This window comes from Erpetoichthys calabaricus, chromosome 1, assembly GCF_900747795.2.
Source record: "Erpetoichthys calabaricus chromosome 1, fErpCal1.3, whole genome shotgun sequence".
NCBI classification, from domain to species: domain Eukaryota; kingdom Metazoa; phylum Chordata; class Cladistia; order Polypteriformes; family Polypteridae; genus Erpetoichthys; species Erpetoichthys calabaricus.
Genome location: NC_041394.2, coordinates 52223913 through 52238417, shown reverse-complemented (window position 1 = coordinate 52238417; position 14505 = coordinate 52223913). Strand labels below are relative to the sequence as shown.

Sequence of the window (14505 nt, the reverse complement as noted above, 5' to 3'; positions counted from 1 at the left end):
AAGTTATGTCCCATTTCTATTTTTCTTGCAAAAACTAAACAGATTCTTGGCTTGAAGACAGGATTGTTAGTGCATAGAGAAGCTAAAAATGATTTCACATTAATGGCAATATTCCACTCATGTATGTGCAGCCTAATAAAATGCTTCTTTATTGGAAAATATTAACATTTTACTCAACATTATCAATATATCAGACAAATGGTCGAAGAATGTCTCTCAGAATTGCATACTAGATTTCACCACTCAAGAATTTATGCTTAACAAAATGACAGCTTCAACACACATTCCAAGTTTTAGACATGCACTCAACTTAAAGGTTGCAATAAATGACCATGAAACTTCCAGAGAGCTGCTGCTTTTATTAAATACTAGCTGTCCTACATGGCTACGCCCACGCAGTAATGAAACAGGACAAACTTTAAAAATCAATAAACAAACAGGTATCACCAGCTAAGCAGAGGCAAGGTAAACTCCAAAACGTGGCAACAGATAGACCAACTGGAATGAAGGCTGGCGCATTAGTGAGGAGGGCCCTGCCCAGCTCCCTGACGTCATGCTTCCCCCTCCCCTCGGCCCGCAGCCTATGTCAGATTAGCGCGAATATAGTTTGCTTACAGAAGCAATATGATTCTTAGCGCAATGAGAGAAGTCGCAAAATCAACCGGAATGTTCAAGCAAATAACGGATTTAAATTGGCTTTTATTCTGTAAAGTAGTTCTCTCGTTCACTAGCTAAGCAGAGGTAAGGTACACGTCCCAAGGCTGGCATGTGAGCGAGGAGGGTACCGCGCGCCCCCCCCCCCCCCCAAAGTCCGCTGTGTCTCCCTTGGATGCGTGCAAACAAATCAGTACCACAAGTGAACTATGATACAGAGCACGATGAGAGAAGTCACAGAATCAACTGGAATGTTCAAGCAAATTATAGAAAAAAAAAAAACCCAGCTAAATCCGTTAAATAGTTCTCTCATGAAAAGAAAGGAAGTGTAAAAACTGGTCAGGGTTCCCCACAAATATAAACCCAATGCAGGGAGATACAGCCTGATTTTGGACACTGGTAACTGCTAGCGTAAGTCAAAAAGCACTATTCTAAACAACAGCCTCTTTAAATACTGTACTCCAAAAGATTAACTATGGTGGACTACTGACAATATGTGTTTTTTTTTCCTTTGAAGTACTACTATTTTTTTGGTCTTAAGTTGTTAAGTACTGTACTCTTACTAAGCACAACTACGTTCAGCCTATTCTTGCACTTACTTTTTTAAATAAGGACCAAGGTTACCAAACATTGGTAACCATCTCCTGTTGATTAATACTAATGAACACTAAACTTAAAAGTTGTTTATTATTAATTGTTAACACTCACCTTTGTTCATCATTGTAAATAGTTATATTTTGCATTAGTCTGCCAACTGCTAAAACTATTTCAAAAATAATGGTAAACCAAAGAAGTTTACCAGAACTAAAAATACTGTAACATTGGCAGACTGGTTTTGAGAGAGACACAGACAGCAACATACAGTGCATACTGCTCATGGGAGGTTGGCACTCACCTGTTAAGAAGCTATTGCACATAGTTCTGGGGTTGTCTCGATGCTGGCATGAACCAGTTAAAGAAGGTGTGTGTAGGGGTGACTGAGAGCTTTAACTCCAAGCCCCATGTGAGCAGTGGGTTGGGGGACTTCAAATTGGTGCAAGTGGTGGACATGGAGGAAAAGAACAAAGCTAGGTGGGATAGAGAGGAGTGGAGTCTCAAAACAGGAGGTTGGTGTGATGAAGTGGTGGAATGGAAGCATGGCCAAGGATAAGACTGAGGTTTGCCTGCGTTGTCCTTTTAAGGTCCACTTTTTTACCCTGATTTTTTTTTTTTTTATTGTTGGATGCATTCAAGCTGGAGGTGGGATTACATCAGGGATCGGCTCTGAGCCCTTTCTTATTTGCAATGGTGATGGACAGGTTGACAGACGAGCTTAGACAGGACTCTCCATGGACTATGATGTTTGCTGATGACACTGATCTGTAGCGATAGTAAGGAGCAGGTTGAGGAGGTGGAGATATGTAACACCAAGACAGAATGTGTGTGTCTAAATGAGAGGGAGGTCAGTGGAATGGTGAGGATGTAAGGAGTAGAGTTGGCGAAGGTGGATGAGTTTAAATACTTGGGATCAACAGTAGAGAGTAATGGGGATTGTGGAAGAGAGGTGAAAGAGAGAATGCAGGCATGGTGGAATAGGTGGAGAAGAGTGTCATTAGTGATTTGTGACAGACGGATATCAGCAAGAGTGAAAGGGAAGGTCTACAGGATGGTAGTGGGACCAGCTATGTTATATGGGTTGGAGACAGTGGCACTGACCAGAAAGCATGAGACAGAGCTGGAGGTAGCAGAGTTAAAAGATGATAAGATTTGCATTGGGTGTGACGAGGATGGACAGGATTAGAAATGAGTACATTAGAGGATCAGTTCAAGTTGGACGGTTCGGAGACAAATTCAGAGAGGCGAGATCGCATTGGTTTGGACATGTGCAGAGGAGAGATGCTCAGCATATTGGGAGAAGGATGCTAAGGATAGAGCTACCAGGCAAAAGAAAAAGAGGAAGGCTTAAGAGAAGGTTTATGGATGTGGTGAGAGAAGACATGCAGCTGATGGGTGTAACAGAACAAGATGTAGAGGACAGAAAGATATGGAAGAAGATGATTCGCTGTGGCAACCCCTAACGGGAGCAGCCGAAAGAAGAAGAAGAAGAGTGTTACTTCACTGGTTGAGAACTGCTGCTATAGGCCATAACATCATTGATAGTGGCCTACTGTTATGCAACAATTGAAGAACATTTTGAGTTATGTTTATTTAAAAGCTAAGAGGGACAATTAAAGACAATCTTTAAAACTGGAATAACTTAACTTTTCTTAAACAATGCCAGTACGGTCAGATTTTTGTATACACACATTCAGAGTTCTTACCATACAAAAGTCAGGATTTATAAAAGAAAACAATGCAAGAACATGCATATATTTATGGCAACATATTTAAAAAAATGCTCTTCTGAACAAAATATTTTCTCCCTACGATATTGCCAAAATGAAACTCCCAAAGAAAAAAAAAAAAAAAAACACTTACTTTCAGCATCAAAACTGAAACAAAAGCAGTGTTTGTTCCCTAATTGTATATAGGAAGTTGGTTATGAGTGCATCTCAATTGTTTTGAGATTAAATGCTCTGTATAGACCTTAAATGAAATAGAAAAATAACCGCATCTTTAACACTGCTAAAAAGAAACCAATAATTTTAGACAACACCCATGATGACAAAACACTGACATAGTGGTTTGCACTGCTGCGATAATGCTTCAAGACAACAGATTCAAAGCCCAGCTCAGTCCTTGAACATTTGGAGTTTGGTCTTCCACCCATATCTCTGTATTTTGCAGGTTATGAGAATTTACAATGTTAAACAGGCCTAGTTTTCCAAGGCCACTTGTGCAGTTGGAGAACTATCTAGGCCAGGGGTGGGCAAAGTCATTCCTGGAGGGCCGCAGTGGCTGCGGGTTTTTGTTCCAACTCAGTTGCTTAATTAGAAAACAATCCTTGCCAATAATTACATTTCATGGCTTGTTAGTGCTTTAACTCTGCTATGTCAAGTCATTCTCATGTCCTAGATTTTTTTTCCATTCTAAGGATATCATCCAAATACTTTGAAGTGTAAAACGGATGGGTAATTCTCAATCCTTCACTTTTTTCTCTTCTCTTTCCTTCCAAGTATTTAATTAAACCAAATAGTGCACGATAAATACACACAGGTGTAAAGGGTAACAAGCAAAATGGATAACTGCTGGTTTCTTTTGTCATTTGCATCTTATTGCTAATAAGGAGCAATTAAAAACAGAGGATGCAGCTGTTTAAGACTTAAATAAGCAATAAGGGTTCAAAATCTTAATGAGGGAGACAACTAAAATGAAGCAGAAGTGTTTCTAGAGCAGTAAGTGCTTCTTATTAAGCAATTGGGTTAGAACAAAAACCTGCAGCCACTGCAGCCCTCCAGGAATGACTTTGCCCACCCCTGATCTAGGCAATACTGAGTGCCAGTCCACCACAGGGTCTACATATGCGCACAACCATACTAGGCAATTTAGAATCACAAACTAACTTTACATGCACATTTCTGGAATGTGGAGTACACAAAGAAAAAACAGGGAGAAACAGAAAAAATGTAAACTCCACTGTGACTGCACACAGTAAGGGAATATAAGATTCATAACATGTATTTATTTACCATGCCACTTATCAAAAAATTGATTTTGTGTTAATTGCATCCCGTATCTTGAGAAATTCAAGGCACTGGACCAATGAGGCAGCAGCATAAACCACTACACTACTGTGTTCCATAGCTCCAAAATAATATATGGGAATGCTGCCCTACAAAAATTTAAAAAATGGGATGGGAATATGCTACAACTGTGTCTTCTAAGTCCACTGCTTTCTCATATTATTTTTGAACACCAAACACATAACATTTCCACTAGATAGAAAAGCCAAACCTTTCATAACCCTTCAATAAAATTTTGTGCGAATACCATTCTTAGTGACTCAGAACATAAATGGGTTTACTCACCAACAAAAGGGTCACCTTCTGAAACATACAAGACGTCATCATCTCTGACATGAAAAACATAAAAAATAAATCAGTTGCTTGTATAATATATTGATTTGATCATTTAATTGGATATCGTAGAAGAATTAACATGTATAAAAAATATTAAGATTAATCTCATAACACCAAACTGCCAGTAAATAAGTATCTTTGCCCCCCAGAACCAGTTTTTCTATACTTAAAGCCACAAGCTGTTCTTCTATCTACATTAAGTTAGAAATGACATACCTGATGAGAGCAATATCATCAATCAGTCCTCCTTTTCCATTATAAAACGATGATGCTTTTATTCCTAGCTTGTTACTAGCAACTGATAACAAATCCGCCAGAGTGCCATAAACTGCAACCACCTGTTTATGGAAGAAGTGTACATTATTGCATCACTTCACTATAGAATAAGTCAAATTAAGAAAACTTACATGCTGGTTTATTTTAAAGTATGAAATCGTAGTAATTTAATAAGTGGTTTACTTCAACATTACGCTATTTATGTGTATACCGAGTTGAAAAATAACATTATCAAAGTCTTGAAGCAATTCATGGTCGTAATGTACTGTACATACCTAGATTGGGTTTACTTAGAATGGACAGCTGTGTAACACGGATTTAAAACCTGGGTAACCAGAGAAAAATTAGCGAACACAATATGAGAACATACAAAATTCAAGTACGGAATTTAAACCCTGGATGCAAGATACGTAATGCAGCACCAAAACCTGAGCCACCGGGCTGGCCCCATTTTTGTTACCCGATACCTAACAATGCATTGTTGTTTCTCTAGTTGTTGCTTCTTTCCTTTGTGCTATTTCAGAAAAACGTTTAATATTCTCGCGATTGTTGATTTGTTTTCAATGTTGTCATTATTTTTACTAATCTTTAACTGAACATTTTTTAATCATCGCCGGATTAGTACATTACTTCTCAATCACAGGATTAATAGCCATATAAAAACTACAATAACTACTAGTGTCAGTTGTCAGCAATATAACAGTACAAGGATAATTTACAAAGATAAACAAATATCTCCTTCATTTAGCTTTCGGGCGTCTCCCTCTCCATTTCGAACTTTTCCGTCTTTAACTCTCAGTCTCTTTCAGTTTAGGCTGTCATCTCGTTACTAGTGAGCATGCATCTCTGCATTTCTATTACTACCCGCTGTTTATTGTCTCTCAGATTCTCCTGTGTTAATTTTTCTCATCTCGTAGCATTAGACGTTGGTGTTTAGTGCTTTAATTAAATCATTCGCGTCAAACTACCTCAAGCTTTGCTTCTTACCTTGCCGTTTTTGGAAGTACCGTTTACGAAGAGTGTTACCCTCCTCATCTCTAGTGCACTGATTTAATAGTTTAAACAATACAAAAAATACATACATAAAAAAATATAACTTTTGTACTAATCAACCTTCCCTATTAAGAGAGGCAAAAAAAAAGATCAGCCTATCCTAAGTGCAGCGAATGGAAGCCTTGCAAACCAACCACGAGTGAGCAGGCGCGTTGCTAACACGTCTGACCAATCGAAAATAAGCATGCACAAGAATCCGGAAGAACAAGCACCCAATCAGCAAGAAGACAAGTGGCATCAGTGGCGTTGGATGAAATCGTGAAGAAGTCATCCCTTTTAAAATTTAAAGGGAAGTGTGCTACTTTTTAAATCAAAGACTAAAAAAAAAAAAAGAACAGCTTGGACCGGTAAACGTGAGTAAGACACATGTATTAAATAGAGTATTTAAAGACTGATTTATGTTGTACCACAAAACAATATTAAATTAAATATTACAATTCATTTTGGTTTACATTTGAGCAGGAGTCTTAACATCCCCCCAAGTTTGGGTGGGTTACCCTCTTTTTTTCCCCACATCATACATACTTGAAGATTATGTTAACTAGAGTGTAATAAATAAAGAGCATTATAACGAAATATTTCAACTGGATATACTTACATTGTCTAACAAATACAATTTTCTAAGGTTGCACAATCAAGTGCTTTAGACCCAGAAATGGAAGTATCACAGTCTAAGCAGCAGGAGTGTCCCTGTGAAATCACAAGATTTGTATCATATAATTGCATTCTGCTCTGGTCCAGCTGTGTGAATTTTATACCTCTATAGGTTGTTTTTTTTTTTTTTTTTACAGTGAATTCATTTCAAATGGATATTCACCATGAAATGCAATATAGAAAGTAATGTTTTTCAAATGAAATACATTTAATTTAATTTACTGAATATACTTTACAGTTCAGTTTTAACATTTTGCCACTTGTCCTGCTTATGTAGAAACATCAAAAATCCATTACAGATACAGTATATTGTATGATTCAATGACATAGTATATCAAACCAGATTACAAAATAGAGCAAAGGCAATAAGTAATTGCAATACATATTTACAAAATGCAAACTTAGCAAAAGAATTGTAAATCAATCAATTAATCAGTGAGCTATAAACTTCTGAACCAGACAGAGCAGATGCTTATTGGACAATTCCACTAGCGACCAGTTTACACTACTAACTCACTCTTACCATTCAGCAGTTTAGTTACTGGAAGTGTTTGTGTTATGGAGTTTTAGTCACAGGACAAGCAGATGATTATAAGATAGTTAACTGCTCAATGGCCCACAAGTACAAAGTGTTTCAAAGTCTTCTGGGACTGCATTGCATGCTACAATATTGATTACTAGGTAGCACAGGGCAAAGGGTGTGTTAATGTGGTATGTGGGGTTTGAGGTGATGACAATTTCTCTAACCAAATATCACTTTTTATAAATATCTTTTATGACTAGTCCAGTTTGACAAAGCTCAGTCACTGTATCACTTTTTGTGATACAAAATGTAAATGAGCAGTAAAGCCTTCTAAATAAAACTGGTGCTAAAGGCAGACCACAAGACATCCTAATGTGGATACCAAAGAAATTATACTGTCTTTCTTTTTGCAAAGCATTCCCATTAATGTTTATTAGTGCAGGGCCTCCAGTTCTTCTGAAGTTCACATCTTTTGATGTGTGCATCACGCTGCTGGAATTGTTATACCAGTCCAAAGTAGCCAATGTGGTGTTCTATGCTGCAGTCCCTTGGGGAAGTAACCTGAGCTCAAAAGAATCACAATGCCGGAACAAACTTATCAGGAAAGCCTGCTCCATCACAGGATGAACCCTGGACACACTGGAAACTGTTGTGGAAAGGATGATAATGGTAAAATTGGATGCCATAATAAAAATTCCCATCCATCCCCTCTCGGAGGCACTCTCTTGGAGCACTTTTAGCCATAGGCTCATTCTGCCATGGTGTGCTAAGAAGCACGTCTGGGGGTCTTTTCTTCCAATTGCTATTAGGCAATTTAATGCTTCTATCCAATGTACTTGTTTATATTTATTTATGCATTTATTTATTGATTGATTAACTGATTGATTGATTGGCTGTATTACCTGTCCTGTGAGTCTTTATCCTTGTTTTTTATTTTTCTGTTGCTCTATGCATCTGAATTTCCCCATGGAATTAATAAAATTTATCTAATCTAATAATAAACTATATAGGCAATTAAGTCCATTAATGTTGGCTATTTCCGAGGAAGAAAAAGAATTATGCCTTCTACCTGGAACATTATAGTAGGTGTGTATTGCAGTTTATCCAAAAAATGAAAGTAAAAGCCCATTAAATTGCACATACTACTGACCAATTTCATCACTGACTGCTGTAGCAAAAGAATGGAAAGTATTCTTCCACCTTTAATTTCACATAATTTCAAATAGGATTTGTTAAAGTAAATACTTTCAAATTCTGTCAAAGCTTCTTCAGTGGATGCTTAATCGTAAGATATTCTTCTTTAGCCAATGGCCTTCTTAAGGTTGTATTTTGAGTCAACAAGAAATATCTGCCTACTGTACTTCATACATTTTGGGTTAGAACCCAATGTATTTGTATGGTTTAATCTAGTAGACAACAAGCATGTGTTTTTGCAAATAAAGCAAACTCTGAATAATTTGATGTAGAGTTTGGAAACATACAGGGATGGCCCCTTTTGCTAGTCCTATTTGCCATGACTGTTGTAAATTTCCCTATCCATATTCATAAGCAATAAGATATTCTGGGGCCCATAAAGGAGGACTTGAACAGAAAATATATGCAGATGACATGGTACTTCATAATACTGATTCATATTCATTTCTATCAGGTGTATTTGGAAAAATCAGAGAACTTGTGTAGAATTTCAGATTAATATGAAAACCTCATAACAGTTATATACCCTGATATTACTATTAAAAATAATGAACATCTATTAAAATCTAATTTTTTATCTTGCTGGACAGTGTTAAACTATAAATAGAGCCTTTTAAAAGTATTCACAATTTTGAAGTTTTGACATTTTATTGTTGTCCAGCACTGAAATTTGGCCTTTACAGGGCCTGCTGCAGAGTAGCACCCCTATAACATGATGTTGCTATCATTACAGTGCTGCTGTGCTTCACAATGGGGATGATGTGTGTCTTTGAAAAAGTGCAGTATTTGGCATACTGTATGTCTAATATGGCATAAAGCTCACTTTTGGTCTCATCAGACCACAGATCCTTCTTCCAGCTGGCTTTAAAGTCTCCCTGTGCCTTCTGTGCTTTTTTACTTTAACAGTAACTTTCTCTTTTCCAATCTCCCAAATGTTTTCACTAGTGGAGCACCAGGCAAAAGCTGTTGCACAGACTCTCAAATCTAAGCCATTGTAGGGTGTAAGTCTTTCAGTTTCCATTGGTCTCTTGATGAACTCCCTACTTTTCATCTTGCACAATCTTGCACAGTTTTTGTGGATAGCCTGTTCTAGGCAGACTTACAGCTGAGCCATACTCTTTTCATTTTCTTAATGATTGATTTAACCAGACTCCAAGGCATATTCCTTGACTTGGATATTTTCTTGTGTCCATTCTCTGACTTGTGCTTTTCAATCACCTTTTCATGAAGTTGTTTAAATTATTCCTTAGTCTTCATTTTGTAAGGTATGTGTCACAACTTGGCCCTCTCATACATAGGTGAATTTATACAGCAGTCAGGTTATCTCCTTTAAACAAATTATGTGACTTCTAAAACCGAATTGCTGGTCCAGTTATGATTTAGGTGTGTCACATTAGTGATAGGTAATTTGGTGTTATGTATTTCTAAATAATTTAGATCACATTGCAGAGATCTGTACTTATTTTGACATTAAAGTGTGTCAAAAAAGAAAATTAAATTCAAATTAGTGCATAACAATAAAATGTGAAAATTTCCAAGAGATGAATACTTTTTAAATGCTTTGTATTGATAGTTGATCATCCCTTCAGGCTATGTTAGCTGTAAGATTTATTATAATATTATATATTATTTTTAATTTTACAGAGTATTCCTTGATACTATATTAATAAATATTACTTTAGAAACTTACACACAACTATATCCATGTTGACTTGAAATGCAAAAAGGTCATGGAAAGAAATTAAAATGTCCTGGCTTGCCTACCCTTGGAGAAGAAATCCTGTCTCTCACCTCATACTCTGCTCTATGCATCTACTGTTACTTACATTCTCAGTCTAGCAGGAATCTGGTGGTACAACATAAGTTCAGTATGTAAAGGCATTTTAAGTTTGAGATGTTATGATCATCTGAACTTACATACAATAATTATCTTTTCCGAATTGTTTTACATTAAAAAGTTTTCAATACATGTAAGATTCTTGGCACAGGGACTGTTAGATCTTTCTAACCACTACATTTCAAATTTAAACACTCAGCAACCATTTTCTTCTATTATGTACAAGTAAGAAAATTTACTAAAAGACTCTTTCCAGGTTTACCCAATCCTTCTTCTATATCAGTGATAGAAACCTATTCTTTCAATAATGAATTCACACAGTAACTACTATGACTACACTCTCTCTTTTTCAAAAGTGCTCCTTAGGTGACTTGTGGCAGTGCTGAGAAAAGAATCTTTCAAACAAAGTTTCAGATAAAGAATGTAAATCATAATATGACAATAAACATTCTTCATTAACCTGTGCAAAGTAGGTGTAAAACAACTGAAAATGTTGCACCACATGGTACAATATCTCTAGGTTATCTAGACGTACCCAGGCCAAGATCCTAATTGTGAATTTTGTTGTCCAGCATTTGCTTTATTTAGCCACATATTTTGGGACTGACCCATATTCATACATTACAGGGAAAAATCATTTTGTACATTTGACACTCCTGGAACCACACAAAAAACGATTTCTTTCAATCCACTTATAGTATATTCAATATTACCAAATGGGATAATATTACACAATCAAAAATCTGTAGTGATTCAACTGGAAATATCCCATTATAACACAAGTGGGTAAGTAATAATATATTTCCATTTGGAAAAAGACAAATTTTTAATTCATGAAATTTCATAAAATTTCTATTGTTCATGTGTAAATGGGTTATCATGGGTAATGGGTTATCTGATTTCATAGCTCTTCAGATGTGTAGGGGATGGTGTTGATGGTATATTCTATTGCTTATTGCTTACTCAGCCATTCTGTGATATATTCTTATAAAACTTGGAGAGGGGAAAAATAATCTCATTGTACTATGTGGGCATTATAATAAACATTTAATTATAATATAAAGTTTTGCATTTAAATTTACTTTCTAATATCTAACTTTTTCTCTTCTGAGAATAAGATCTTTTGAGATACATTTAACATATGAATTAAATGTTGTAAACTAAATTTAGCAGCTTCATGGTTTTGGTGAAATTATCTTTTCTTTATATGCATATAGTCAAATGTAAGACCTTAGTCAGAAATATTTAATCTGCATTCATTTAATTCACCTTTTGCTTGCAGTTATCTATGACATTTATCTTATTTTGCAAGTTCTGAAAGTAACTGATTGCACATGGTAACTAACATCGCCCACACTTCATTTTTTAGCCACATTGAACACAGCATCCTGTAGGTCATATACATTTTTACTTCAATGCTTTAACCTTTAATTGTTATAAGTACTATGTCACTTCATGTATGTTTTACTTGTGAATTTAATGCTTTGTGTTATGTGTCATTTTTATATTATCCCTTTTCTGACACAGTGTGTACAGAAAATACCCCCCTTCAAAATATTCACGTTTTGTTGCTTTGCAGCCTGAAATGAAGACAGACACAAAAAATATTTCTCTAGCTGTATTTACTCAATGCAACCTATAATAGCCAAATGAAAGATATAACAGCATCAGTTCAGAAAAATAAATAAATAAATGAAAAAACAGAATCACTAAGATAGTTAAAGGATCACCCCCCCGTGTCAGTACTTTGTGGAACCCCCTTTTGCTTTGATTACAGCCATGAGTCTGTTGGGATACTTCTCTACCAACTTTGCACATCTAGACTGTGCAATATTTTCCCACTCTTCTTTACAGTACTGTTCAAGCTCAGTCAAATTGGATGGTGACTGCTGGTGGACTGCAATCTTCAAGGCATTCCACAGATTATCAAAAGGGTTTTAAGGCTAGGCTCTGACTAGGCCATGCAAGGACATTCACTTTTTTCTCCTTTTAGCTACTGTGTGGTCAACTTTTGCATATGCTTCAGGTCACTGTCAGGTTAGAAGGTGAACCTTCTACACATTGACAACTTTCTGGCAGAGGGCAGCAGGTTTACCTCAAGAATTTGACTGCGTTTTGCCCCTTCCATTTTTCCTTCTATCTTGACAAGTGTCCCAGTCCCTGCTGCAGAGAAACACCACCCCAACTGGATGCTACCACCTCCATGCTTTACTGTAGGTATGGTGTTCATTGAACGGTAAGCTGTATTGGCTTTGTACCAGATATACCATTTGGTGTTCAGGCCAAATAGTTCAATTTTGGTCTTATCTTACCATAACACCTTTTTCCATCTGGCCTCAGAATCTTCAAGGTGTGTTTTGGCAAAGCTCAATCGAGACTTGATGCCTTTCTTGAGAGTGGCTTTTTTCTTGCAACTCTCCCATATAAGCCACATTTGTGGAGCTTTTGTGATATTGTTGTCGCATGCACATAATGACTGCTGTTAGCCAAACATTTCTGTAACTGCTTCATAGTTCCCATATGCCTCTTGGTAGCCTCTGTGACTAACTTCATCCTCGCTCTTCCATCCAGTTTGGAGGGATGGCCTGATCCGGGAAGGGTCCTAGTAGTACCAAACACTTTCCACTTCTTAATTGTGGATTGACAAAGCCTTTGATTTTTTTTTCAAACCCATCTCCTGACTTGTGCCTGTCCATAACTTTATCCCTGAGATCTTTTGACAGAGCCTAGCCATCCATAGTTGATTGTTTGCCTTCTGCTGCACTTCCAAGCACTGGAATGCTCTTGGAATAACTGTTTTTATGCTGAACTTATCAGAGAGATCACAGTTGATCACAGGTGGAAGTCAGTTAGCTTGGTGTGCAATGGAGAAGCTGATTACTTACATATGATTGAGTTTACGAGTATTTTATGTGTGTGTGTGTTAGGGTGATCCTTTAACCATCTCACAGATTGTTTTTTTATTTTTTTTTCTGAACTGTTGCTATTATATTTTGTATTGAGTAAATACAGCTGGGTCATTCATTCCATGTCAAATCAACTGATTTTTTCCAGAAATCCCATGTACTTAAGTCTCAAAAAAGTTTGAAAAAATACCAGGTGTACCAGGTTATCCAGGAGCCACCCTGTAAAATTATTTTGATGTAAGAGCAATACTTTCTAGGATAGAGCAAATTTTATAAGGGGAGAGGGGTGTCAAATTTGACACAGCTTTATTTTTTCATCAATTTCACAAGACAAGCAGACTCAGATTTAGCATACTGGTACCTTTATAGGTATAGTACATAACAAAATCAAAATATTTGGTCCAGATGATACCACTTGGTAAGATCAGACCTTCAAAAATGGAAAAAAATATTTTGCATCTTTGACTTTGCCATGTTTAGGCTTTCAGAAAGCATACTTCTAACTGATACAGCCTGCTGACATTTGTTCTTTGTTTAGATACCCACCCAGGGTTTTTCAAAAGGTTATAAACAAACAAAAAACTGCATTAGGGTTTGACCAGCAGACCTCTCAAATGTGAAAAAATCATTTTGGGTTTAATTGCCCAGACATTTTTGAATTTTTTTCCCTGTATCCTACATGGTCCTTTCTTTTTTAAAAACAAGACTTAGTTTTCTAAAGTAAATCTTTCATTTGTATTTTCCATTCTAAACATGGGTTAAATTCACCATTTGTCAGTAATGATAATCATCAAGTTCTTCATCACTAACATGGGTCTAGGGTAAATGGAATAACGGAAAAAAATAAATCACCAAAGGCACATTAAGTACAACACATTAACAACAGCTGTTTGATTTAAATAAATAAAATACAACACTAGTTATAATGAAATGTTACCATCTTGGTATTGCAGCAGCACAAATGTGAGCCATTTCATTTCTGTTTCAATCAAAGTGCAGAGTGTACTGTAAGACATCTTTGTCTTTGAGATCAAGATGGTACTGTCTCCCACTGACCGTTGTAGGTGCACTAAGCAGTGCAATGATACACTATAATGGCACCCAGCAAATATTGTCTCTAGGTGGCCAATGGAAAGACTATGCAGGATAGTTTGGATGCATAAGACATATCAGGATGTCCGATTCCGTTTCACTCTTGTCACGAAGCACACCATTCCAACATTTTTCATCATACTTGCATGCCACGTTGCCTCCAATAGGACACTGGTCTAACGTGAGGGATGTATCTGTTCCATCAGGCCTGTGATTGTGAAAGAGCAGGATCTCGGCTGCTGCTTCAGTGGTGAATATTCAGGCAGTCAATTGGCTGTCTTCATGAGACACCTGGCTGACTTTGAGTTTGCCATCTAC

At 36.7% G+C, this 14505-nt stretch overlaps 1 protein-coding gene across 1 annotated transcript in view; it reads right to left on the bottom strand.

Annotated features, from left to right (window-relative positions):
* The window catches only part of kctd9a (potassium channel tetramerization domain containing 9a), a 31089-nt gene extending 24961 nt beyond the window's left edge, over window positions 1–6128 (bottom strand). The window contains exons 1-3 of the mRNA XM_028799435.2: window positions 5916–6128; window positions 4869–4990; window positions 4602–4645 (exon numbers count right to left, since the gene is read on the bottom strand). Of these exons, the coding sequence (XP_028655268.1) occupies window positions 4602–4645; window positions 4869–4990; window positions 5916–5963 (214 nt within the window). The 5' untranslated portion in view covers window positions 5964–6128. The remainder of the gene's footprint in view (window positions 1–4601; window positions 4646–4868; window positions 4991–5915) is intronic.
* Window positions 6129–14505: the final 8377 nt, after the last annotated feature.